This window comes from Protopterus annectens, chromosome 4.part0, assembly GCF_019279795.1.
Source record: "Protopterus annectens isolate FY-2018-M chromosome 4.part0, PAN1.0, whole genome shotgun sequence".
NCBI classification, from domain to species: domain Eukaryota; kingdom Metazoa; phylum Chordata; order Ceratodontiformes; family Protopteridae; genus Protopterus; species Protopterus annectens.
This window is the reverse complement of record NC_056733.1, coordinates 903,779,103-903,804,846: the sequence shown is the minus strand read 5'-3', so window position 1 is coordinate 903,804,846 and position 25,744 is coordinate 903,779,103. Positions and strand designations below refer to the sequence as shown.

The 25,744-nt window shown below is 42.0% G+C and overlaps 1 protein-coding gene across 1 annotated transcript in view; it reads left to right on the top strand.

Moving 5' to 3' along the window:
* The window catches only part of DEPDC5 (DEP domain containing 5, GATOR1 subcomplex subunit), a 2,513,958-nt gene that overhangs the window by 1,285,459 nt on the left and 1,202,755 nt on the right, over positions 1 to 25,744 (top strand). The window contains exon 25 of the mRNA XM_044068865.1: positions 8,345 to 8,404. Within this exon, the coding sequence (XP_043924800.1) occupies positions 8,345 to 8,404 (60 nt within the window). The remainder of the gene's footprint in view (positions 1 to 8,344; positions 8,405 to 25,744) is intronic.

The window sequence follows — 25,744 nt, the reverse complement described above, 5'->3', positions numbered from 1 at the left end:
AAAGGCATCCCATGAACATAGACTAGAATCAGAAGCTAAACACAGTTATAAATCCTTTAGCTTCATTAGAAACTAAGGGATAACATCCTGCATTGCTCAGCACTTAACCAAAATACAGCCAACATGCTAGCAACCACATTCAGTGCAAATTTCACCCACAAAACAACTATACAAAGCCCACATATCCCAGAGAATCTCAATTCCCATCATAACCAAAGAACACTTGCTACAGGTACTCACCAAAATTAAAATTACATTATCTATGGACCCTGTTAATATACTCAATTGCTTAATAAATAGTGCTAGTGGACCCACTCCTGTTGCCAAGCAACTGGTTTTGTCCATGACATATGGCGCCCAGCTGTTGTGATGCCACTTTCCGAAGATGAATCCACCACTATCCCCGGAAACTACAGACCCATTTGCCTGACTAGTCATATCTGCCAAGTCATGAAAAGATGTTAGAAATCTTATGTAAGTCTTGACCCCCAGAAGTTCAGCTTTGTTAAGGGTAGAGACTGTCTAATGAATCCGTTCAATCTCTTTGAGAGAATGACTCAAGCAGTGGACAGTGGGCATGCTGTCCATACAGCGTACGTTCACCTGGCTAATACTTTTGACACCATACCATGTGTTAGCATAATAAACAAACTGAATGAGCTCCAAATTGACCGCAATGAAGTTAGGTGGATAAATTAAAGTAAATTAGTTGAAGGCTAGGACCTGAGTAGTGAGAGTGGCTTCTGCAGCCTCAGTCTACATGAAGTTGACCAGTGGTGTTCAGCAGGGCTCTGTGCTCAGACCTCTGCTATTTAGCATCTGCTTCATAGATCACCAAATTACAAATGGAGAACTGTGACTAACCAGCTTTATAGATGACTGCAAACTTGGTGTTATCCTCAAGTTCCCCTCTGATACACAGAAGCTCCAACTGGAACTCAGCTCATATCAACAACTGATGCTCAAAAAATGGGTTAAAACTAAGTGATAAAAAGTACAATATGATTAGATTTGGTAAACAATCCTTTCATCCATCTTACAGAGTAGACAACACTCCCTTCAAAATAAAAATGTAGTAGTGAGAGACCTTGAAACATGGCTAGATAATTTGCTTGCCTTTGACAATCACATTGCAACAGTGGTTAGGAAGTCTTTTTTACCTGTAATAGTTCCAACACAGGATTGACAAGAGTACAAGTATTAGAGCAAAACCCTTCACCTAAAATATTAAAAATAGCAAGTTCCAAATCCTCCTCCTTTGCAAGATAGTCTAACTTCAGGTCACTGCTTTTATAGGTTTTATTGGGATAAGTGCTTTCATCTTTGTAGACTTACTTAGATCCAATTCACACACCTTACAGGTGGAGATATAGAAAACTGGATCTGAGGAAGTCTACAAAAAATTAAGTGCTTATCCCACTAATATCTATAAAAAGAATTATCTAAAGTCGGTTTATCTTTTTTAAAAAGATTGAGAACTGGATTTATCTTGTTAGAGATATTTAGCTGAAGTGTTTGCTCTAAATGCTTGGACTCTGTACAGTCCTGTATTGTAATTTAATTTTGTCCCGACACATACTAACTGTATATGTCCAGGTTGGATAGGTGATACTGAAATCCCCACCCATGGGTGGTCTTTGATTGGTTTACCTGGTGCAGATGACTACAAAAGGTATTTTATCTAGATCCAGGTGATTTCTCACCCCTTTGTATTCCTTATTGATTAGACATATTATCAAATACAAGGCCCCTTTTTGCATGTATCTTTTTAGCATATAAAGCAACTGGTAAGACCCCAGAGGTTTCTAACTAAAAAGATCACTGGGTTAAAGGATGGATAACAGGAGAGGCTGGAAGCACTGTCCCTTAATTCAGTGTCATATATATTCCTTAGATGTGGTCTGTGTTTAGCTGTTTGGGCCATTAGAGTCCAGTAGTCCAAGACCTCGTATCTCCACAAATCAAACAGTTATACAAACACTAGAGCCAAGGATGTAAACTTGCTTCAGCACATAAACAAAATTCAGTGAAGAGACAGATTTGTCTTGCAACGCTTGCTCCTCTTCTGGAATAAACTTCCATTCCAAATGAAGCAATATGTGACACATTTACTTCCTTCAAGTAGAAGTTGGACAACTAGATGGGTATTCAGAAAGTCACCTGTGGGTATGACTGGGTGTACACAGAGTCACCCGTGGTATGACTGTGTATACACAGTCACCCGTGGTATGTCTGTGTATACACAGAGTCACCCGTGGTATGTCTGTGTATACACAGAGTCACCCGTGGTATGACTGTGTATACACAGAGTCACCCGTGGTATGACTGTGTATACACAGAGTCACCCGTGGTATGACTGTGTATACACAGAGTCACCCGTGGTATGACTGTGTATACACAGAGTCACCCGTGGTATGACTGTGTATACACAGAGTCACCCGTGGTATGACTGTGTATACACAGAGTCACCGTGGTATGACTGTGTATACACAGAGTCACCGTGGTATGACTGTGTATACACAGAGTCACCCGTGGTATGACTGTGTATACACAGAGTCACCCGTGGTATGACTGTGTATACACAGAGTCACCCGTGGTATGACTGTGTATACACAGAGTCACCCGTGGTATGACTGTGTATACACAGAGTCACCCGTGGTATGACTGTGTATACACAGAGTCACCTGGTATGACTGTGTATACACAGAGTCACCCGTGGTATGACTGTGTATACACAGAGTCACCCGTGGTATGACTGTGTATACACAGAGTCACCCGTGGTATGACTGGGTATACATAAAGTCATCCATGGTATGACTGGCCTGTTGCTCCTTGAAGGTCTAAGGTTGGGTACTGGCAAGAATAAATGGCCACTGGGTCCAATTACCTTACATAGTCTATGATTCTAATCATGTGCTCCTCTCTTTGGTCTTTCTAGGGGAAAAAAATGGGTGAAGAGGGAACCCTTCACAGTCTGAACATGCTTTTCCCACTCAGTTTATACATGAAGAGGATGTGCCAGTTTGTACACGAAGAGGATGTGTCAGTTTGTACGCAAACAGGATGCATAATTTTAGAGGAAACTGCTGTTTATCTGTTTTGCTGTGTGGAGGGTGGTGGTTTCATTTGCATGGTGAAATTTTTCCAAGTGCTTTGCTAACTGTATTGCATTGCATTTTGCCAGCAGCGGACAAACCTCCTGTTCAAAGATACTGTGGACAAAGGCTCCTCCACTGGTTGTGGGTAATTTTCTTTTTTTCAAGAAAATGCCGATAGACATCTTTGTTGTAGTCCCTTTGTCTATTCAAACATTCAGTAAACGTGGGTTAAAACAGTAATTAGCATCACCATTGAGCATGCTTTTCAATCACAGCCTAAGCAATGGAATGAAAAACGGCTACCATCATCCCTCTGCACAAAGGATGTGCATCCACAGACCCAGGAACTATAGACCCATTAGCCTGACCAGCCTTATCTGCAAGGCCATGGAAGGAATCATCATGCACCTTATTAACAAATATATAGGAAGTCTCCAAATGCTCAACCCCACCCAGTTTGGCTTTGTCAAGGGGAGGTCATGCTTGTTAAATTTGGACAACTTTGAGACAATTACCAAAGCCCTAGACAAGGGCAGATCTGGGCATATGGCCTACCTAGACTTAGCCAAGGCCTTTGACACAATCCCCCACTCAGGCATCAGTGATATAATCACCCAGTTGAGTATCAACCCATATACTGTCAGGTGGGTTGAAAACTGGCTCACTGATAGAACTCATAAGGTCAAAATAGGGGACTCCACCTCCTCCAGCAGACTAGTAACCAGTGGTGTTCTACAGACTGCTCAGTGCAACCTGTGTCTTGCATATAGAGCAATCTGTGACCCAGCTTTGATGGAAATGCTGCACATTCAAGTGTCAAACGGCACACTGGTCACTCTCTCAAAGAACCTTAACCTGGTGTATGACATCAGCAGAACTTGCTGGAGAAACAGATGTGTCTCTCAAAGGTAGCCCCATCTTTTGAACAAGCTTCCTATTCATGTTAAAGCCCCTCGTTGGCCCTATTTAAGCGCACTTTGGATGATTGGATGGTTGACTGGAAATTCACCCCGAGGGTGCCACCTGTGTCCCTCTTGGACAAGGGCAATAGGATGCTGATTTTAATGTCTGCTTGAATGACACCCTTGGGAACACTGGTTGAACTTGGCTAGGCTTGTAAGGGCCCTGGAGCCATTTGCCTAGTAACCTTCTATGTCCATTATCTCTTGGCTCATGCACTGTGATATGTAGTGTTTCATGATTTAGCTTTCTGAGTATTTACATTTCAGCCTTTCTTTGATCTTGTGGGGGTTTTTTTTGGACATTTAAAGTTAATACAGCTACTGCTTGTAATCCAATCCAACATTTTTTTTCAGGAGCTCCTAATATCAAATGTAACATGAATGTATTCCCCTTATCAAATACATGAGGAAGCCTACAGCTTTCTGCTGTGTCCCTCTCTAAGTTTGGATGTCTCCCCATTTTTTATACATATATGTGGGTCAACTTCAGTAGACCGACTTACCTAAACACCAAAGTGGATATAACAAAAACGACAACTCTGAACAGACCATGGTACCAAACGGTCAGAAGATCATAATTTTGACACAGGAAAACAGTCAGTTGGCCAAGGTGGTGACCTTTGTCCTTTTCCACACTGTAGTGAGATCTCTGAGTTGGTATATTTAAGTAGGTGGGTATGGGGGGGGGCAAAGCCCCCCACTTGGATGGGTTTAATTTAGTGTGGTTTGTTTTCGTGGCGTTGGAGGATGGCTGAGTGTTTCCCATTAGAAGTTTATGCTGTTTTGACCGTTCGGTACCATCTCGGTTATATGCGCTTCTGTGTTTAGGTAAGTTGATCTACTGAAGTAGATCCATATCTATCTATATATGTATATATATATATATATATATATAGATATATATAGATATAGATATAAATATATATAAATATAAATTATATATTTATATATATATATATATATATATATATATATATATATACATATATATATATGTATATATATATATATATATATATTTCCTGTTGTGTTTTTGTTACAGGTAATGCTTAGTCTGTGTATGGGGGGTCAAACTGAGTGATATGGGGGATTTGTACACTGTTCGGGTGCATGACATCATGGCAAACATTAAATTTGGGTGCATGACATCATGGCATACATTAGAAAAGGTATACAGTCCAGGTCCCCCATGTCAGTTTGGGGAAGGAAGTGGAAAAAAAAGCTGAGCTCCAGGATACTTGAAGAGGAAAATACAATATTGTTAACCCACTGCCTAGAGTACATATCTTTCATTTTCTTTCGCTCAAGGGAATTAGAAAAATCCGTGTTCAGAAACAGCCATTGCCCAAATGGCATGGGCAGCAAATAAGAGAATGTTATGCTGTTAGAGGGAGGCATCTTCCAGGGCCAGAGGAGGCATGTAGTGATATAGTTGTAGCTGTTTTGGCTACTTGCGTTAGAAGATCTTTGTTCAGGACATTATACTTGTGAACAGAAATATGACTGGCACTTAATGTTCTTGCTTATACTAGAAGTTCAGTGGCAAAGTGTGTTTTGTTTTACAAGCTTTTATTGGCATTTTTTAAAACCACGATTGCACAAGAGCAAATGATCTGGCACTCGTTTGTTAGAGGAGTGCCTTGCTGACTGAGAGCTTCCAGGGGAAATTAGTTGTGCTGTATGTTATCTTCAGTAACTCCTGCACCCACCCATCTCCTGGTGGTCTGTCCTTATTTAGATCATTTTGCCATTTGAGTTTGAGGGAGTATTCTCCATTCTTTTCATAATTCAGGTGAGACATTAGGGAGAATCAATCCTCACCTTTTTACTGGTATTCCCAACACTGTCACTGACAGGATGGACCTTGTTTGGGGGACCCATACAGCAGCCTGAAGAGAAGAATTTGCTGTCGAGTTTTGAAGACGACAATGGTGCTATGACTAATTCATCCTTAACAATCTGGATTTTTGGAAGTTGTAGTGTGGTCAGTTTTTGGTAATGGATTAGACATGAATCTTCATCAGTTCCTTTACCCATCAGGCAAGGTGCAGAGGTAGTGGGGAATGCAGTTTGCTTAGAGCTAATTGCTAGTGTAATAGGAAGTGTAAGTCTTGTAGAGCAGGGCCTGTGTGAGTCTGGTTTTCAGGCAGTGAAATTGTATATTGTATGAAAACTGGAGAAGGGCTGACAGTTCCACAACGGGAGCCATTTGGACCCTAAGCTAATCATAGGAGATTACTAGGCTGTCAACCCGGAGGTCATTTCAAGCCTAGCCATTTCATCCCAATATAATACCATAGAAATGTTAGTCATTACCCAAGATTGCATTTAGTGATGACTGCCCATGTCTAGGAGGGTTGTGGGCTCTATCCCTGGTAAGAATTTACGGTGCTCCATCCACTTGTCCAGGTTCGTCTTGAACAGTGTCATAGAGGTGCTCTCTTTCACATGAATTGGTAGCCTGTTCCAAAGACGCGGCAGTCTCTGGGAGATAATTCTGTCCCTCCAGCATGTCCTATTTAAGTTGCAGGCCATATTTAAGTCCCTGGAAAGGGTAGCTCTAGTCCCATTTGATTTATGGATATGCAGCAAGTTCATTAGGTTTGAGTCTTGGATTGCTCTGTAGGTCAGTCATAACTCTCCCCTAAGAAGTCTATACAATACGGAGTATAGTGACAGGAACTTTAGTTAGTCTGTGTAGTGCACATGCTGGAGCCCCTTGATCTTGTTTGCTAGAAATGTCTGAGATCTCTAATTGCTGCAGGTGCTTAGTATGGTACATGCCAAATGGGGCATTATACTCATTTATGTGCCAGATAAGTGCCCCCGTACTTTAATTATCAAATGTGCTATGTAGAAATCTTTCCTTACTATAATAGACACATGGTGGTCGAAGTTAAGGTTGCAGTCAACTTGTGATCCCAGGCTCCTTAGCACTTCATGGGTACTTAGGGTATTGCTGTTGATCTGATAGTGTGAGGGGGCATTGTGGTGAAGGGAATGATGATGCATTTCTTTGCATTCAGTTTGAGACTGTGGCTAATACACCAGTCCATCTGTGTGAGACCATCATTTGGAGATTCAGTGATTACACCTGGTTTGCATTCGTCTGCAAACCTGGTTGGCTGCAACCCCTAAGTTTTGACCTGAACTTCTGAGAAGTATATACCAAACAGTAGGGGCCCCAGCACTGACCTCTGTGGCACCCCACTGGTAACAAGTCTGCTGGTTGATGTGGAGTTATCCGCTTTGATAGTGTGTGTCTGGTTTGTGAACCACCTGGCAATTCATCTTACAACAAAGGGGTTTGCATTCAGTTTGCTAATTTTATCGGTAATGCCTGAATGTGGGATTGTGTCGAAAGCCTTTGCCAGGTCGAGGTATGCTGTGCACACAGATTTCCCTCTTCATTGGCCTTTTTCACATTTTCAAAGAAATCCACCTGATTTAACAGGCAGGATCTGCCCTTCACGAAGCCAAATTGGTAGTATCGAGGGTTTGGAGGTCACCTATGTCTTTATTTATGAGGTCCATAATGATACATTCCATGGCTTTACAGATGAGGCTGGTCAGGCTTATGGGACTGTAATTTCCTGGGTCTGTTTCTAGGCCACCTTTGTTGAGGGGAATAACTGTTGCTGTTCTCCATTCCGCAGGAACAAAGCCTGTGTTTAGGCTATGATTTAAAAGGGTACTTAGTGGTTATGCTAGTTCATGTTTTAGCCTGTTTAGTAGATAGCCTGGGATGTCGTCTGGTCCTATAGAGGCTGTGTTTTTTGCCTTGGACAAGGTTTTGAAGACCTGCTCTTCAGATATGTAGGGTGACGGGGGAGTTTGGGGGAAGGTTTATTGTAATTTAGAAGAGGATAAGAGAGTGACATTTTCACTGAACTTGTCCACTAGCAGGTTTGCTATCTCTCTGGGGTCAGTGTGTGTGTGATACCATTGGCCACTAGTTCCAAGGTGGCCACTAGTTCTGCACATGCTTGGGTTCTACCCTTTAGGTTATATACGTAACTGTAAAAGGCATTATGGTTATTCTTGGCTGTACTTGCTAAGTTTCTATCAAAGTAGCCCTTTGAGGATTTGACAAGTTGTGTTATTTTCCTGTTGAGGCTATGTTCTACATTTAAGAGAGAGTACCATCATTTAACCAGTCTTTAATTGTTTGTATAATGTTAGACTGAATGATAAAAAGAAAGCATATGTATACTGAATGAAAGTGTCACTTATGTCTGTACTGAGAAGCATGCAGTGTTAACATTTCTCTGTCCTTTTTTTCAGGAACTCCCCAGAATCAGGCATCTTCATTTGATGACCAAGCATCTGTCCTTCCTGAGCCAAGTGAGTCTTTGTTGTCAGCAGCTGTGATTTCATTTCAGAGCTGTCTTAATTTTCTGCACATATACTACTTCTGTTTGTTAGGCTGAAACTGTCAAGGAGGAACATACATGTATTCTGTTCATATAAGCGGGAATTGCACGTGTAGTCTCTATTGTGGAAGTTTCAAGTGTTATTCATAGCTTCTGTGGTTCTTTGCATGGAAGTTGCACGAGTCACACGTGTGCAGATTCCTGCATTCTCCCTGCATGTTTAAAGAAGTTAAGCCACCAGTCAGATATTGTGTGGTGGGATTGCATAAGATTTTTGTTGCAGTCTTTGTTTCTCAGAACTTACAACAGAAATATATAATGAAATGTAAGGAAGCAGTTTTCTAAGAACCTTGCACTGTATAGAGGTATTGTATTAAGAAACGTGCATTATGGGGAATTACTGAAGTAAAACACTTGTGTTGGAAAAGGTTATGCTAAGAAACTCACAGAGTTGAGGGTCAGTGTGTTAAGAAATGTGCATTTTCAGGGGTATTATTTTAAGAAACCTGTACAGTGAGAAGCTGGCTGTGCTAAGAAACACACACTGTGGGGAAACACTGTTAAGAAATGTGCAGAGTCTTTGTGTGTGTATTTACGGACTGTCCTGAGAAACATGCAGAATGTACATGACAATTGAGCTAGGAAACCTTACGCTAAGATATGTGCTCTATGAGAGAAGCACTGTGCTGTAAAATGCACCCTCTTGACAAAGCACTGTGGGGAAGTTGTACTAGGAAATGTTCAGTATGGGGAAATATAGTGCTAAGAAATGCGCATGTGGTGAAATACAGTGCTAAGAAACATGCACGTGGTGAATGATTGTGTTGAAAAGCACATTATGGAGAAACACTGGAGAGTCAGTGTTCTGTGGAACATGGTGTTATGGAAGCAGTCTGTTAAGAAATGTGTATTGTATGGGAAACAATGTGCCCGGAAAAAACCAGCATGCTGAAACTCACTGCTGTGAACCATGCACTGTGGGAAGTACTCCGCTAAGAGATGTGTGTTATATGGGAAGTGCTACAACAGGAATGCTGTATTAGGAAAAAGACTACTTTGGGAAGAAATTCTACTAGTAAATGTGTAGAGTGGAGAAGCAAATGAGTGTTTGCCAGCACCATATCTGTGCAAGTAGACCGATGTTAACATAGAGGTCAGGCGGACCAAAGTTACTTAGTCACGCATCTTTTTTGCCATGAATAATTACATTTTGGCATTACTATGCAGTCACTCTGCGTAGTTTGTGTAACTGTGATATCAGCTTACCTTTATTGTTTTTAGCTAGTCTGTTCCTTAATGTACCATAATAAATTTTCCCCCAGTAAGGCAGTGGAAAGTCCCAGTCTCCATGCATTCAGCTTTTTGTAAACAAACTGCCATGAGCACACAGCATTGTCTTGGTTAATTATTTATTTGTGTTAGGGTGTTGCAAGTATATAACCTTTTTTCCATATATAACCCTTTCTTTCCAAGTACCATTTTGAACCTTACCTTTTTGTTTTACCCTATCCATCTTTGTAGAAATGTTTACCTGGATCCTCCATTACATTTTTTTTCCCTGTGTGCTATATAGAGTGATGTCAGAGGAACATCAGTATGCCTGTCCATAGTCCCTAATATGACCACCAAACCCGCTTTGGGTGGTGAATAGAACTGCCTAGAGCTGTAGCCATCATTTGGCAGAGTAAATAAAATGCCTTCATCATCCCCACTCTCCCAAATGCGAAGTACTGCTTCTAAGTCACTCAGATCTTTAGCTTGGTAACTGGCCCTAAGAATAGCTAGGCCTGTATCTGACATCAGTTACTGCAGTGCAGAATATTAACCTACCCCTTTACCAGCTTTCTGGGCCAGTACTATGGGTAGTTTGAACAACTGATGCACATTTAAGGGGGAGGTAGCAGCCATACTCAGGGGTAGCGTAGCTCTATCCCATTGCTACCTCTGTGACATTGGTATTGAGTTAGGTACAGACGTAACATTGATCACCAGGTTTACAGGTGGGCACCCTGGAATATACAAATGCTTTTTTATCATTGATATTTGCAGTCATCACTGTAGGGAGCTCTGCTGTAGAGGTCCAATGCCTGGCTTAACTTTCAGGGCTGGGCACCCTTCGCCATGGACCTTATATGTAGGTGACATCATTTTTTTCTTGCCATGGTCATGATTCGTAGCAGTTAGTGTGTTCATAAGACCATTGGATGTTCATCGTGTTTCACTATTGTAGTCATTACTCTTGGGTTATCCTGCTGGCAGGCTACCCTCAGTCGGCCAGAATTCCAAAGTCTAGGTCCGGTGTCGGTTGCTGTCTCCTCTTCCCTGACATCAGTGCGCCAGGGGTACAAAAGTTGCAACCAACGCCATTTTCCTCAGTCTTTCTTGCCGCACGGTGCCCGAAGCAAAAGCAGTTCGCAAGTGCCGGTCGGCTGACTCCTGAGATTTTCAAAATTGAATTTCAGAACCGAAGTCTTCAATAAAGCTAAGTACCCCGTTGGGTAAACTTTTTCTTGCTCCAGACCGATGTCAGTAAAAGTTAATAATTGTATTTCTTGTGGGAAGCAAATACCTCATAAGGACTTTCACTCTTACTGCATTCCTTGCCTAGGCCCTGATCACGACGTTACTAGTTGTCGGTTTTGTGCTAGATTCAATAAATGCACTATTAAACGTCGGTTTGAATTTGCTTTACATTACTTTGGACGAAGATTTAACTATATAATGCCATCGGATCAGCCGACGACCGGACTATATGAAAAACGTAAAGACAAAGAAAGAGACAGACATCCAAGGTCCAAAACCGACGACAAAGCCTCTTCTAGGCCAGTCGCCGGTTCTCAGTGAGGCGCTTTCGCAGCCCCTGACACCTGCTACCTCAGAGCCGCAGGCCGTAACCAACAGCCACGTGGAGGCCCCGAGGCCTGTGGAAACTCAAGGTATTGGGCCTATGGAAACTATGCCCTCAGATGGGTCTGGAGCCGCTGAGGAAGCACCGGCTTCTGAGGGCATCTTCAGACCTTCACAACTTACAATTAAGACTACCACAGCAATAAAGGCAAAGTCAAAGACAAGGAAACAAGTGCAGCATTCTCCAGAACAGCCATCCATGACAAAGAAACAGATGCTAAAAATGGCCGAAGATCTTATTACTTTAATCAGGGGCTCCCATCCCCCTCCTGACAAAAGGCCTAGGCAAGACACTGATTATGATTCCTCTGATCAAGTTTCCATTTCCTCTGATTCTTCTTCTGATCAGGGCTACTCTCTCCCTCCTTATGAGGACTCTGATGCTGAAGAGTCCATTCCTTCAGACTCACCTCCTGAGGACAAAGGAGCCCGCAGGATTTTTTGCAGGGGGGTGCAAACCCAGAGCCCCACCCACATAGCTCTCCCCGCCCCCTACCAACACAGCCCCACCCAAGTCCACCCACCCCCAAGCCCCGCCCACACAGCCATTCCAGTGTCCCATTGCTTGGCTATTTCTTCCCATTTGTCGTAGACACTGTTCAAATCTGTGTGTATACTGTTTTATGCTTTAGTTCTACAATGATTATAGGCAGTTGGATTTAATTTACAACTTTTATTTCAAACATTATAGCCCAAACACTGAGACATTTACTAAACCTAAACAAAGCAATAGTCTTACAATGAAAACAGACTTGGCATTATAGGTTCTCTACTTTTGAAACTCACATTCAATGAAACAGCATTGAAACCCACATTCAAAGAAAATGCATCTGGCCAGGGCAGGTTATTTACATTTGAACTGTTTTCAAGCAATAGGCTCCTTGCACACTGTTAGGGCCATGCAAAAGTTTTGATTTACCTGATTGTATTAATTATAATATATAATTGAATTATATCCCTTAAGTAAAAGTAATCTGAATAATTCCACATTAAAGATATATGAAACTAATGAAGATGTTGTTGCTAGAAAACAACTGTGTTTCATCTACAAATTCAGTGCCTGCTGCCATCAAAGAATAAAATTGCCTATGTTAAATTAAAAAAATGGTAAGCTGGTATATTGCAATAGAAAATGGATGGCAAGCTGAAAAACAGGTTCATAGTTATTAGGCATCTCATCCAAAGGAGGACATCCTCAGGACTGCAGCATACAGATGTACATGCTGTAGGAATAGAACCTCAAGCCTCTCCATTAAGATGCAAGTATTCTACTTGTGGTGCTACTAACATAGCTTTAAAACTTTATACCACAATAGAGATACTATTTGCTAAACAAAACAGTTGCACATTGTAAATAGACTTGGCATGAGCAGCAGTGAACTTAGCTTCCTTAAAACTCACAGTTCCTTGAAAATGCACTTGAAAATAAATTCCACCTGCAAACTCTAACTTGGGCATTTCACTTTCTCTATCCCTCACAAACATACCATACCCCCAAGGCCTCAACCTTAGTGCAAGAAATCTGGACAAAGCCTAAAATAAATAGGGACAGATTATAAATATGGCTCTCATAAACTTAGAAAATTGCAAGAGTAACAGGATTTGTGTTAGTATGCATTTTTCTAAATGATATGACATCTAAAACTGAAATGTCTCATTATTTAGCAACTTCAATCCTTTTTAGGAGGAATATGGGGCAAAAACCTGGACAGCTGAGGGGTATGCTACCTCCCTCATACACACACACACACACACACACAAAATAATTCTGGTCAGACTTGAATTAGTTCTGGGAAGGTTGCACTGAACGGCACCGTGCTTGATCTGAAGTGGGTGAAATCCTGGTAGCCAGTGATAATAACTGGACTGCAGCTCAGCAATGTGGAGCATTAAAGCATTTTTAGCAGAGCATTGTTTCATCACTACCTATTGTGTTTGCACATAAGCTGTAGTTATTTCAAACATTTGCCTTTTTTGATTACTACAGAGTACATTTACCCACCAGAGCTATTGTGTTTTGACTTCAGTGTGGAGCTTACCTAGTTGTTGCAGGGCTTGGCTTTTAAGTAAGGTAGCAATGATTATTTACCATATACCATTAAAGCCACCCAACTAAGTGTACTAACACACAGACACTGCTGTAAGACACTGGTCTCCAATAAAATGCAATGAGCTTCTGAAAATACTGTAATCCTGTCCTTTTATTACAAATACTGTCATATGCATTTCAATACCCAAGGCTTATATATTATCTAGTTATGTAAATATTCTCTGCATGGCAACAACGAAAAGACTTTCAATGCTGGTAATTCTTTAACAATATGCTTACTAAAGCTTACTTGCATCTTACAATCTCCGACAAGCTTACCTGATGTTCTTTAAACCATGGCTACTTAAACAGAGCAACAGGGCACTGGGACAGCATGCAGTTCCTCAATAATAAGAAGCATAAATCAACAGTATAAAAATCTGATAGAAAACCAGAACATTCTGCAAAATCAAGGACAGATAAAAAGCCACGGTCGTATTTGTGATGTACCTTGGATGGGGGAATGCTCTGCACACTTGCACTGCATAACTGCTCCTTGCCTTTCTTGGACACATCCAGAGCCACTACAGTGGAGGGTGGGGTGCAATAAGTATGTCATAATTTGAAATGTCTCTGGCTGACAGTCTCATCATCACAAACATGGGGACAAAATGCTCCACACCAGAAGTATATCCCTCATTGGTGAGATCAGATCATAAACTAATCTCACTGGATATCCACATCCCGCCCCCACCCCAAACAAAAAAGAACACAGTGAAGAACTTCTCTAAAGCAAACTTCACACTACTCAAGACTGGTGTGGTATCCTTCAAGGCCCCCGAGCCAGTGGAAACCACAACCCAAGCTGCGGAAGCCCTTACAAATGCCTTCTACGAACACCTCCAGGACTGCATGGATCAGGCAATCCCTAATAAAACCAAGACTCTTTCCACCAAGGGCAAGCATCCAGTCTGGTGGACCCCAGCCATAAACAAACTTTACAATAAGAGGAGAAAGCTGTTACATGATGGAGCAAAATCCATAAAAGAGAAGACACCTTTGATCATTATTAGTAAAAAAATACGAGCACTCATAAAATCATCCAAGGTCATCTTTGAGAGAAAAATTGCCATAGATTCAAAAGACAATCATAAGGCCTTCTTCAGCTATGTTAGAAACCTGGGTGGAAACTCCCAGATATGCTCAGAATTAGTCCAAAATGATACAAAAATCACTGAACCCACAGACATTGCCAACATACTGGCAGACAGGTTCAGTGCAAACTTCACCCCCCCCCCAAAAGGAGAGATAACTATCCCAGCGGAGTGCAGCCTCCCAGACATCTCCAATGCGCAGGTGAAAGCTGCTCTCTCTAAAGCTAAAAAAACACAGCATCAATGGGACCGGATGGTGTCCCCGGCTGTGTGCTACACGAACTCAATGAGGAACTAAACCCGCACATAAGGCAGCTGTTTAATCTTAGCCTTACCACAGGATACGTGCCCAAGGAGTGGCATACGGCAACTGTGGTCCCACTCCACAAAGGCGGTGCCTCTATGGACCCTGGTAATTACCGCCCCATAAGCTTAACAAGCCTGGTCTGCAAAGCTATGGAGAGGATCATAATGGAACTCATAAACAAAGACATAGGGGACTTGCAGACATTGGACCCGACCCAGTTTGGCTTTGTCAAGGGCAGATCATGCCTTTTGAACTTGGTCGACTTCTTCGAAACAGTCACCAAGGTCATTGATGAGGGAAAGGCAGTCCATACAGCCTACCTTGACCTTGCAAAAGCTTTTGACACAATACCCCATTCGGGTATTATAGAGAAACTTACCAGCTTAAATGTAAACCCATATGTCACAAGATGGGTTGCAAACTGGCTAAAGGACAGAACCCACAGGGTTAGAGTAGCTGGCACCATGTCAGACTCCAAGCCGGTCACAAGTGGTGTCCGACAGGGCTCAGTCCTTGGCCCCCTGTTGTTCGGCATCTACTTCTCAGAAGTACAGGCAAACATAGGAGGACTATGGCTAACAAAGTTTGCAGATGACTGCAAACTGGGAGCCATAGTGGGAAGTACATCGGACACAGATATCCTTCAGAGGGGTCTCACGGAAACTGATAGCTGGTGCCAGAGCCATGGCCTGAAGTTAAATGCCAAAAAATGTATAGTCATACCTTTCGGGAAAAACAAGGTAACCCCAAGCTACCATATAGGTGGCAATCCACTAAGCACAGAAGAGGTTATCAGGGACCTGGGGACCCAGGTTGACAGTGACCTTTCTTTTGACACTCACATTGCTAAAGTGGTTAGAAAAACCTTCTACATTGCCCACCTGATCATGAAGGGATTCACATCCAGATCAAATGAGGTCATTGTTCCCCTGTACTCTTCACTTATCAGACCAATGATCGAGTACAATGCCCCATTCGGGATGTATCTCACCCGACACCTGCAGCAATTGGAGAGACCCCAAAAGTTCCTCACCAAAAGGATAAAGGGACTCCAAAATCTGTCATCTGCTGCCAGACTGAAGAAACTCCAGCTCTATTCAGTCGCATACCGTCTGCTCAGAGGTGACCTGTGCCTGACATACAAGGCCATGTCCAACCCGAATTAATGGACATGCTCCACCTCAAAAATCCAAATCTACCAGATCCACTAGAGCAAGCGACTTAAACCTTAGCACAGATATAAATAGGACATGCTGGAGGGATAGATTTGTCACCCAGAGACTCCCTATGTTGTGGAATAAAATCCCGGTCCATGTGAGGCAGAGCACCTCGCTGGCTCTGTTCAAGAGAAATCTTGACCGGTGGATGGGAGATCGTAGGTTTACCCGGGAATCATCTCTGTGTCACTGCTGGACAGAGGCACAACAAACTAATGGGCACAGTATTTTTTTAACATAAGGGGTGGCGTAAGCCACAAAACTCTGGGCTAGGCTTATAAATGCCTTAGGGCAGATAGCCTAGTATAAACCTATGAACCTATGAACCTATGGCTCTAACACTCATACCTCTCAACTTCAGAGCAAGAAATCTGGACAAAGCCATACATAGAACTAGAAGTGGGACACAGGCCCAAAAATAAGGCCAATTTTTAAATATTGCTCTTATTAACTTAAATAGAACAGTAGTAGATCTTGCATTAGTACGAATTTTCTGAAGGGTATAAAATCTGAAACTCAAATGTAAATGTCTGCCATTATTTTCTAACTTCAAGCTTTAATGACTTGCCACTAATTTGCCAGAAAACCGCAAGTTTATGAAAAACGGACCAAAATGTGATGCAAAAATACCTGTCAAAAAGGGACACCTTTTTAGTAGTAACATTGTTAACTTCAGCAGCTAACAAAATAAAAGCATCTACATGCATTTCTGAAATAAAAGTAAAGTAATCTATAACTCTGATCATTAGTTATATACAATTATAAACCCTCCACATTTTCTTCCAAAATTTCCATTTTTGAGGAGGGATTATTAGGGGAGAGCAACATTTTGAGCCAAAATTGGGGACAATTGAGAGGTTTGGATATTCCTAATCTACAGTGATTTGCACGTACCTCTCAACCTCTTAATGCAGGAAATCTGGACAAATATATTGGGGGAACATACAAACACTACTAAAAATTGCTCTTGTGTAAACTTAAGACAGTCTTGCATTAGCATGCATTTTTCTGAAGGTTATGACGTCTGAAACTATGTCATTTAGTGACTTCATTCCTAAATGATTTGCTAGAAAACCACTAATTTTATGAGAAACAAACCAAAAATAAGAAGCAAATATCTATTCATTCTGCAAAGATATGGACAACTGAGAGGTATAGTTCAATCGGGGCTGTCTGAGTTCGCTACCCCCCCCTCACAAAATCATGGTCGAATGGAGCCTCCCCCTGCAGCCATTCCACTGTCCCATTCCTTGGTTATTTTGCCCTATTTACCATAAACACTGTAATGTGCATACTGCTTTACTTCTGCGATGATTTAGGATTTCATTTGAAAGTTTTATTTTGCATTTTACAGCACAAACCCTAATACATATCTGTTAAACAAAGCAATGCAGTCTTACAATGAAAATAGACTAACATTAAAACTTCTCTGCCCTTGAAACTCACATGCATTGAAACCCACATTCAAAGAAAATACATTTTGCCAGTGGCAGATAAATATTAACTCTGGGCTGTCTTCAAAATCATAGGCCCCTCGAACATAACATACACATGCTCTTTGATACACCTTCCTGACTGTATTACATTATATTCCTTGTACAATACAGTACAGTTGTTAGACGGCATTTTAAAATTATTGTTTTGAACATTTTTCCAGTAAACAATGAAACAAAAGGCATACACTACTGACAAAACTGCCCAATTCAGAACATTTCCATCCTAAAAAGTCTACTTAACCTTCTATAGTCCACCAGTATCAGTAAAAATATGCACAATCTGTGAAGTAGTAAAATCCACATTAAAGAAATTTGTAACTAATAAAGAGGTTGCTGCTTTATATGTCATTGTTTCATCTACAATAAAGTGCCTGTCACCCTTGAAGAATAAATTGCCTTTGTTGCATGCATTAAAAAAATGATAATCTAGTAATACTGCAATAGAGAATGGATAGCAAACTGATAACAGGTTCATAGTTACTAGGTATCTTTACCAAAAGGACTGCAGCATCCGCCCCCTTTACAACACAGTACAGTATCAGCAATGCATCTACCTACTGTGGGAGTAGAACCCACAGCCTTCAGCATCAAAAGCAAGGACACTATATGTTGTGCTATTAACAATGCAAGCAGACTAAACATAAGCAGCACTAAACTTTTGCTTCCCTGCAGCTCTCAGCTCATAAAATCTACTCGACACTCAGCTGTATCTCTGAACTTTGCAGCACAAGAAATCTGGAAAAAAGCCAAAATTTATTGGGGGGGGGGGGAAGAAAAGGCCAAAAACCAGGGACACATTTTAAACATTGCTTGTATAATGTTGGAAAGTTGCTAGAATAAAATGCTGCGTTACCATCATACATTTCACTGCCACGTCTTGAACCCAGGGGACCCTGTGCAAAACAGTCAGAGCAACATACCGCTACACCAACTCAGCTGTTTTGTGAAAGAGGAAGACTGAAACTTAAATGGCTACCATTTAGTGAATTCAGTTCTCACCATAGCACAGCTGTCAACCTCTTAGCACAAAATACCTGAACAAAGCCAATACTGGGTGAATACAGCCCCCAAACATATTCAGTGAATTCAGTTCTTGCCATAGCTCTCAACCTTAGCACAAAACCTGGATGAAGCCAATAATGGGGGGGGGGGATATAGTCCCAAAGACAGGGATACATTTCAAATATCCATCTTGTACACTTAAAAAATTGTTAGAATAAAAGCTTTTGTTACCATGCACTTTCTGAAGAATATGAAGTCTGATATTGAAATGAGTGCCCATTTTTTTTTTAACATTTGTTAACCAGGAAAGTCTGGCTTGGAAAATAAGCTAATTTTTAGGAGAGGCCCAGGGAGAAACACTCCAGACAGCCAAGAATCAAACGAGAGAACATGTAGCTGTCAGGCAACAAGGACACAAATACAGAAACCACAGATTTTATGAGGAACAGAAAGAGTATGAGGGAAAAACCTGCAACATTTTTACAAATGGTGGCGGGTAGGGAATTCAGGCTCTTGCCACTTGGGCCCAAGGTACAGGGTTCAAGCCTTATTCTCTACCCACCACCATGTAACTCCTAGGGCACACACACACACACACACACACACACACACACACACACACACACACACACACACACACACACACCCCTTACTAAAGCTGCCTGTTTCAGCTCCACTAAAGCGTCCCATCTTCCGTACACGCACACACACACCTACCTTACTAAAGCTGCCTGTTTCAGCTCCACTAAAGCGTCCCATCTTCCGTACACGCACACACACACCTACCTTACTAAAGCTGCCTGTTTCAGCTCCACTAAAGCGTCCCACCTTCCGTCTGTTTCGGTTTCCGCTCGCAAGGGTCCCATCTTCCGTCTGTTCCCGCTCGCTTGCAAGAGTCCCATCTTCAGTAAGGTCCAAAACTGTCCGTTTCAGCTCCCGCACGATGATGTCACAACTGTTCATTTTAGTTCCCGCTCGCAAACTTCGCGCGATGATGTCAGCACACCTGCGACTGCGCTTCTTAAAGAAGAATGCCTTAAAAAAAAAAAAAAAAAAAACTTTTCTTTTTAATCAAAATATTAACTCAGCGGATTCCAGGGGGGTGCAAGTGCACCCCCTTTCACCTGCCTGCGGGCGCCCTTGCCTGAGGATTATTCTTTTGGGGAAACCCTGCACACCATGAGGGAACATTTCCACTGGGAGAGCCAGGATTACTCAGAATCCAAGAAAAGGCTCAGAGATTTCCTTTTACTGCCTCAGCACAGGCCCCTGGCTATCCCCCCTGTGCTTGATATTGTAGATGATGTCTTTACTGAATCCAGTCTGTCTCCAGATTCTTTACCCCCTGCACCAGTAAAGCCAGACAGGTACTACAGGGTTCCTGACTCTCATAAATTCCTTTACAAAAACCCCACTGCAGACCCAGAAACAATTTCTCAGGGTCCTAAAGGGGTTAAAGCTTCCACTGCCAAAAATCCTGTCCCCTCAGATAGGGATTCCAGAGCTCTGGACAGATGGGGGAAAAAAGTTTACACTTCTGCTACTTTAGCTGTAAGGGCTTTAAACTGTCAGTTTCACATGCTTAAATATCAACAGTATCTCATGCCATTGTTAAAGCAGAAAATGGTTACAAATACAGAAAGTCCAGACAGTAAAGAAATGCAGGAATTATTGCATGCAGTTGAACAAGTGGGAAAGCATACTCTGCAATGTGGTTTTGATTCATTAGAGGCTTCTTGTAGAGCCGCAGTTACAGGCTCAGTTATTCGAAGACATGCTTGGTTGAAAAAACAAAGTTTACCAGACCATGTTAAGGTAAAGTTATTGGATGCTCCACTACAGCATGATACTGTGTTTGGTGTTAAGGCAGAAGAGGTGTTAAAGAAAATGGAGGATAAAGCAAAGTCAATGCAAACAGTGAAATATTTCTTACAGGTTCAACCACCTAGATTTAGCAGAAATTGGCCTTCAAAAAATTGGTCCTTTCCAGTGTAAGACAGGCCACAAAGAGGCAGATACAGATGCCCAAGAGGCAGATCTCAGCCCCAAGGCTCCTACAGACCTAAGCAATGGGGTGCTTCAGCCCCCAAAGGAGGAGAAGACAAATCACAACCTTATAGGAAACAGTCGCAATGACTTCCCTCTGCAAATGCCAAGCTCTTACCAGTTGATAGCACCCCTAGGGGGAAAGCTAGCACTTTTCTCAAAAAATTGGCACATGATCACCCAAGGCCAATGGGTGCTGAATATAGATTCTCAGGGGTACAGGTTCCACTTCCACACGCTTCCAAAACTAAAAGGTATGCCAAACCTGCCACAAAACCAATGGGCAGAGGCACAAAAACAGATTGCAGCTCTTATGGAAATGGGAGCTATTCAAAAAGTTCCACAAGAAGAACAGGGACAAGGATTTTACTCGAGACTTTTCTTAGTACCCAGAAAAGACAAAGCCTGGAGACCAATACTGGACCTGTCAATCTTAAATACCTTCCTGGATGTTCCAAAATTCTAAATGTTAACACTACAACTTCTTCCCATGCTGGGCAAGGAGGCTTGGTTAGTAACTTTGGATCTCAAGGAGGCATATCTGCACGTCCCAATCAGACAATCATGCAAAAGATACCTCAGATTTATAGCAGGCTCAATGCATTACCAATTCTCTGCACTGCCCTTTGGCTTATCTACTGCGCCCAGGGTCTTTACAAAATGCCTGGCACCAGTAATTGCATTTTGCAGACAAAAAGGAACTCAAATATATGCTTACTTGGACGACTGCCTTATTCAAGCAGAGAGCAAGGACATTCTTCTAAAGCACCTGGCGTTTGTAAAAAAGTTACTAATTTGCCTAGTGTACACAGTAAACGAAAATAAATCAAAACTAGTGCCCTCTCAAGAGATAATATTCCTGGGTGCAAGCTTAAATACATCTGCCCAGATGGCTTATCTCATGCCAGCAAACAAAGGCAACTGACTCATTACTTTCAAATGATGGCAAAAAAGACCCAGCTCCCTGCAAGAAAAATTCTGCAGGCCCTGGGTTTCATGTCATCCTGCATACTGCTGATTCCATATGCAAAGCTGCATATGAGGAAATTACAATGGTATCTAAAAAAGTGTTTGGTTTCAGCATTGTCAAAGCCTAGAGACAATCATAACCTTAATCCCCTGCCTACAGCAGGAGTTTCGATGGTGGTCCAAGGCCTGTCACCACAACAAGGGACAGCCTTTCACCTTACCCACAGCCAGGCAGACAGTAACAATGGATGCATCGGATTATGCCTGGGGAGCACATATGGCCGAAAAATGTATTCAGGGCACGTGACCCAGGGAACAAATGCATCTTCACATCAATCAAAAAGAGATGCTAGCTGTACAAAATGCCCTGACAGCCTTCAAGGGCCTAATACATCTAGGACAATTACTAATAAAGACGGACAATACCACAGTTATGTGGTACATAAACAAGCAAGGGGGCACACAGTCCTATCCCCTATGCAGACAAGCCATTTCTTTGTGGAACACAGCACTGACCTACCAGGTACATCTGCAAGCACAATTCCTGCCAGGAACAAAAAATACACTGACAGATGAACTAAGCAGGAATCTCATGGATCCTCACAAATGGAAGCTAAATCTACAAGTGTTCAACATGATAACAATGGAGTGGGGACACCCAGACATAGATCTGTTTGCCTCCCCTCACAATTGCCAAATACAGACATTCTGCACAAGGATTGATCACTCTCAAGCATGGAAAGTGGATGCTCTATCATTCAGCTGGAAAAACCTGACAGTCTATGCCTTCCCTCCAATGCCTCTTCTCACCAAAGTACTTCTAAAAGTCAGACTAGGGAGGCCAAAAATGATCCTAATTGCACCAGACTGGCCACGCCAGCACTGGTTTCCAATCCTAAAAACTCTGTCTCAGGACCCACCTTGGCCTCTTCCTCTAATCCCTCATCTTTTGACACAGCAAAACTGTCAGATTCTGCACAGTGAACTCAGTACTTTACACCTGTCAGCATGGTGAATAATGTAGCCACTCAGTCTGCAACTCTCTCTAAAGCTGTAATGGATGTAATTTTGGAAGCCGGAGGCCCAGCACTAGGAAATCTTATGCAGAAAAATGGAAAAGATTCTGTGCTTGGAACCAGGCACCAAGGACTCGACCCACTGGTCCCTAATATACCTCAGATTTTACAATACTTGACTGAGATGTTGAACAAAGGCCTAGCCTTTTCATCTATTAAAATCCATGCCCCTGCCATTTCAGCTCATTACAGTGCGGATCCTCCTATTTTTTCACATCCTCTATTACGACAGTACCTCAGGGGGGGCAAAGAATATAAGACCCCCCTAGAAGAGCACCAGTACCAACTTGGGACCTCAATTTTGTTTTAGAGAAACTAACTCTGCCTCCATTTGAACCAGCCAGCACAGCTGATCTTAAATTCCTGTCACGGAAAACTGCTCTGCTCCTAGCAATAACTTCAGCAAGAAGAGTCTCAGAGTTACAGGCATTGATGGTTGTAGAACCTTTCCTAATTTGTCATCAAGACAGAGTTTCTCTTAGAACAAACCCTGCATTCATGCCAAAAGTGGTCTCCAATGTGGCCTTAAACCAAACCATTCATTTGCCTACTTTCTACCCAAATCCCCAGAATAAAGGGGAAAAACTTCTGCACTCTTTGGATATACACAGGCAGCTATGATTTTACTTGGACAAAACAAAAGCTTTCAGAAAAACTGAGCAACTGTTTGTAGCATATGCTGCAGGATCACAAGGAAAGCCTATAACAAAGCAGACAATCTCCAAATGGATGGGGCACTGCACCCGCTTCTGTTATGCACAGCATGGCAAATCATTGCCTAAGGGCATTAGGCCTCATTCCACCAGAGCAGCAGCCACTTCAGCAGCTTTCCTCAGAGGGGTACCAACCAAAGACATATTAGAAGCTGCAACTTGGAGCTCAGTGCACACTTTTACCAAGCACTACCACCTACCTCTCTACTCCAAATCCAGAGCAGGCTTTGCCACCGCAGTTCTGCAGGGCTTGTTAGCCTCGCCAAATCCAATCTAGACCCAGCCACCCAACCTCAGCTTTGGGATTCTATCCAAGTGTAATGACTGCAACAGTGAAACAAAGTGAACATAGTACAGTTGTGTACCTACCGTAAATGTAGATGTTCGAGTGTATTCACTGTTGCAGTCCGGGTTACGCACCCACCATCCCACTTTTTGCTGGGACTTTTCTGTACTTCTCAACTCTATACAACCTATGTGGTGTATTTGCTTGTAGATGTAAGAAATGTTTATAGTATTATATGCATTGTTGTTTGGCATATTTATATCTTTTCAGCCTTCCTATCTGGGGGCACCTGACATCTGGGGCAAGAAAAACTGAAGAAAATGGCGTTGGTTGCAACTTTTATACCCCTGGTGCACTGACATCAGGGAAGAGGCGACAGCAGCTGATGCCGGACCAAGACTTTGGAACTCGGGCCGACTGCGGGTCGCCTGCCAACGGATAACCCAAGTGTAATGACTGCAACAGTGACTACACTCGAACATCTACTTTATGGTAGGTACACAACTGTACTTTCCAGTCTGTGTTTGAAGAGTAGGTCAGGGTAAATACTCTGTTAGGTACCACATCAGGGTTGGTTTCTCCTAATTGTGTGCAGTTTGGATTGTATTTTGTAGGAAGTTGCGCTATTTTATTTAACTACGTTATTGAATCACAGTATACCTAATGAAATGAGTACACATGCATTAATAGAAAACAAAACAAACCATAATGACATTTTCATGCAATATACATACGTTTTCTTTATAATTCACTGTAACATTATATAAATTGCTCAATTTCTGCCTTCCCTTAAACCTCACTCCTCAGCCTGAGCATTATTCTGCATATATTGTTTCCAAAATTGTATTTATTGCTATCTAATTTGCTCCGTCCCTTTTCTAAAGATCGCACTTCCTGCTCGTTTATTGCTCCGTCCCTTCTCTAAAGGTCGCACTTCCTGCTCATTTATCTCCTTTACAATATTCCATACTTCATTTATGGTTGGTTCAGATTTTGATTTTGATTTTCTAGTAATTGCTTTTCGGTAGCCTGTGGCATTAAGCATCTTAAGGTAATTCAGGTCTTATGTCCCAGTTCAAAACGATCAGTTCCTTACTTACAGCCATTTGCTCCCCAAACATTTTTGACAAGGTACTTTGTAAGGAGCTTTTAAAATATGCCAGCTCATTTTACTCCCAAAGAAACATGTTCCCAATTATCTATCTCTCTTTCAGGTCACTCCTCCAGCACATGCTGTCTACCTGGGGGAAAATTCTCTAAGGGTGTAAAAGTGCCTATGGAGACACTTCCAGGCAAAACTCCTAAACCTCCTGAACTTTGTTGCATACTTGGGAGCCATACAAAGACCCTCCCACTGTTCCTTTCTCTACTTCCTTTCCAGTTTCACTTCATATTGTTTTCTTACATCTTCTTATTGATTCATATTGTTATCATACATTGTTTTATATGCCCTGTTATCCATTTTTTTAAGAGCAGCTTCTGTTCTAGACTCAACTAAAAACTCAACCAGAGTGATTCCTTCACTTAAGACTCCTTTATCCCTTTGTTTGTCTATACTTTTATCAATCACTAGCAGTGAAGGCAGTCTCCAATCTGCAGTCCAAACTTCTGCTTGGTCTCCCCCCACTGTATTACATTTCCCTCTCTAGTTATTTGCTTCTAATACCTCGTCTCCTTTTCTAATTTTCTACAATAAATATCAGCCCCCCCACCTTGCCTCTTGTCTGTACCCCTAATTGCAGTCATCCCTATGCTCAGAATCTCCTGTCTTTGTTCTTATATTAGCTTGGTTCTTAGAATACTTCCTGCTACTTTATGAATATAATATTTTGCATGGCTATCATTCTCCTTAATGTAGAGGGCACTGACAGAACAGCCAAAGGTTCGCCGTTAACCTGCAAAAAATACATTTGTATCTTCCTCAGAGAATAGTCTTCTTTGGGGCCTGGTTAGTAGCTTCTAGCTTCTGCAGAATCTTCTTCCCCACAAAGAAGGTGCCACCTCTGACCAACCTGTTCCAAACCACATCATCAAGTTCCAAATGAACTGCTAGGAAGGCTCTTAACATCCAAGGGGTACATGGCATCCATATCCATGTAGTCTCTTAAG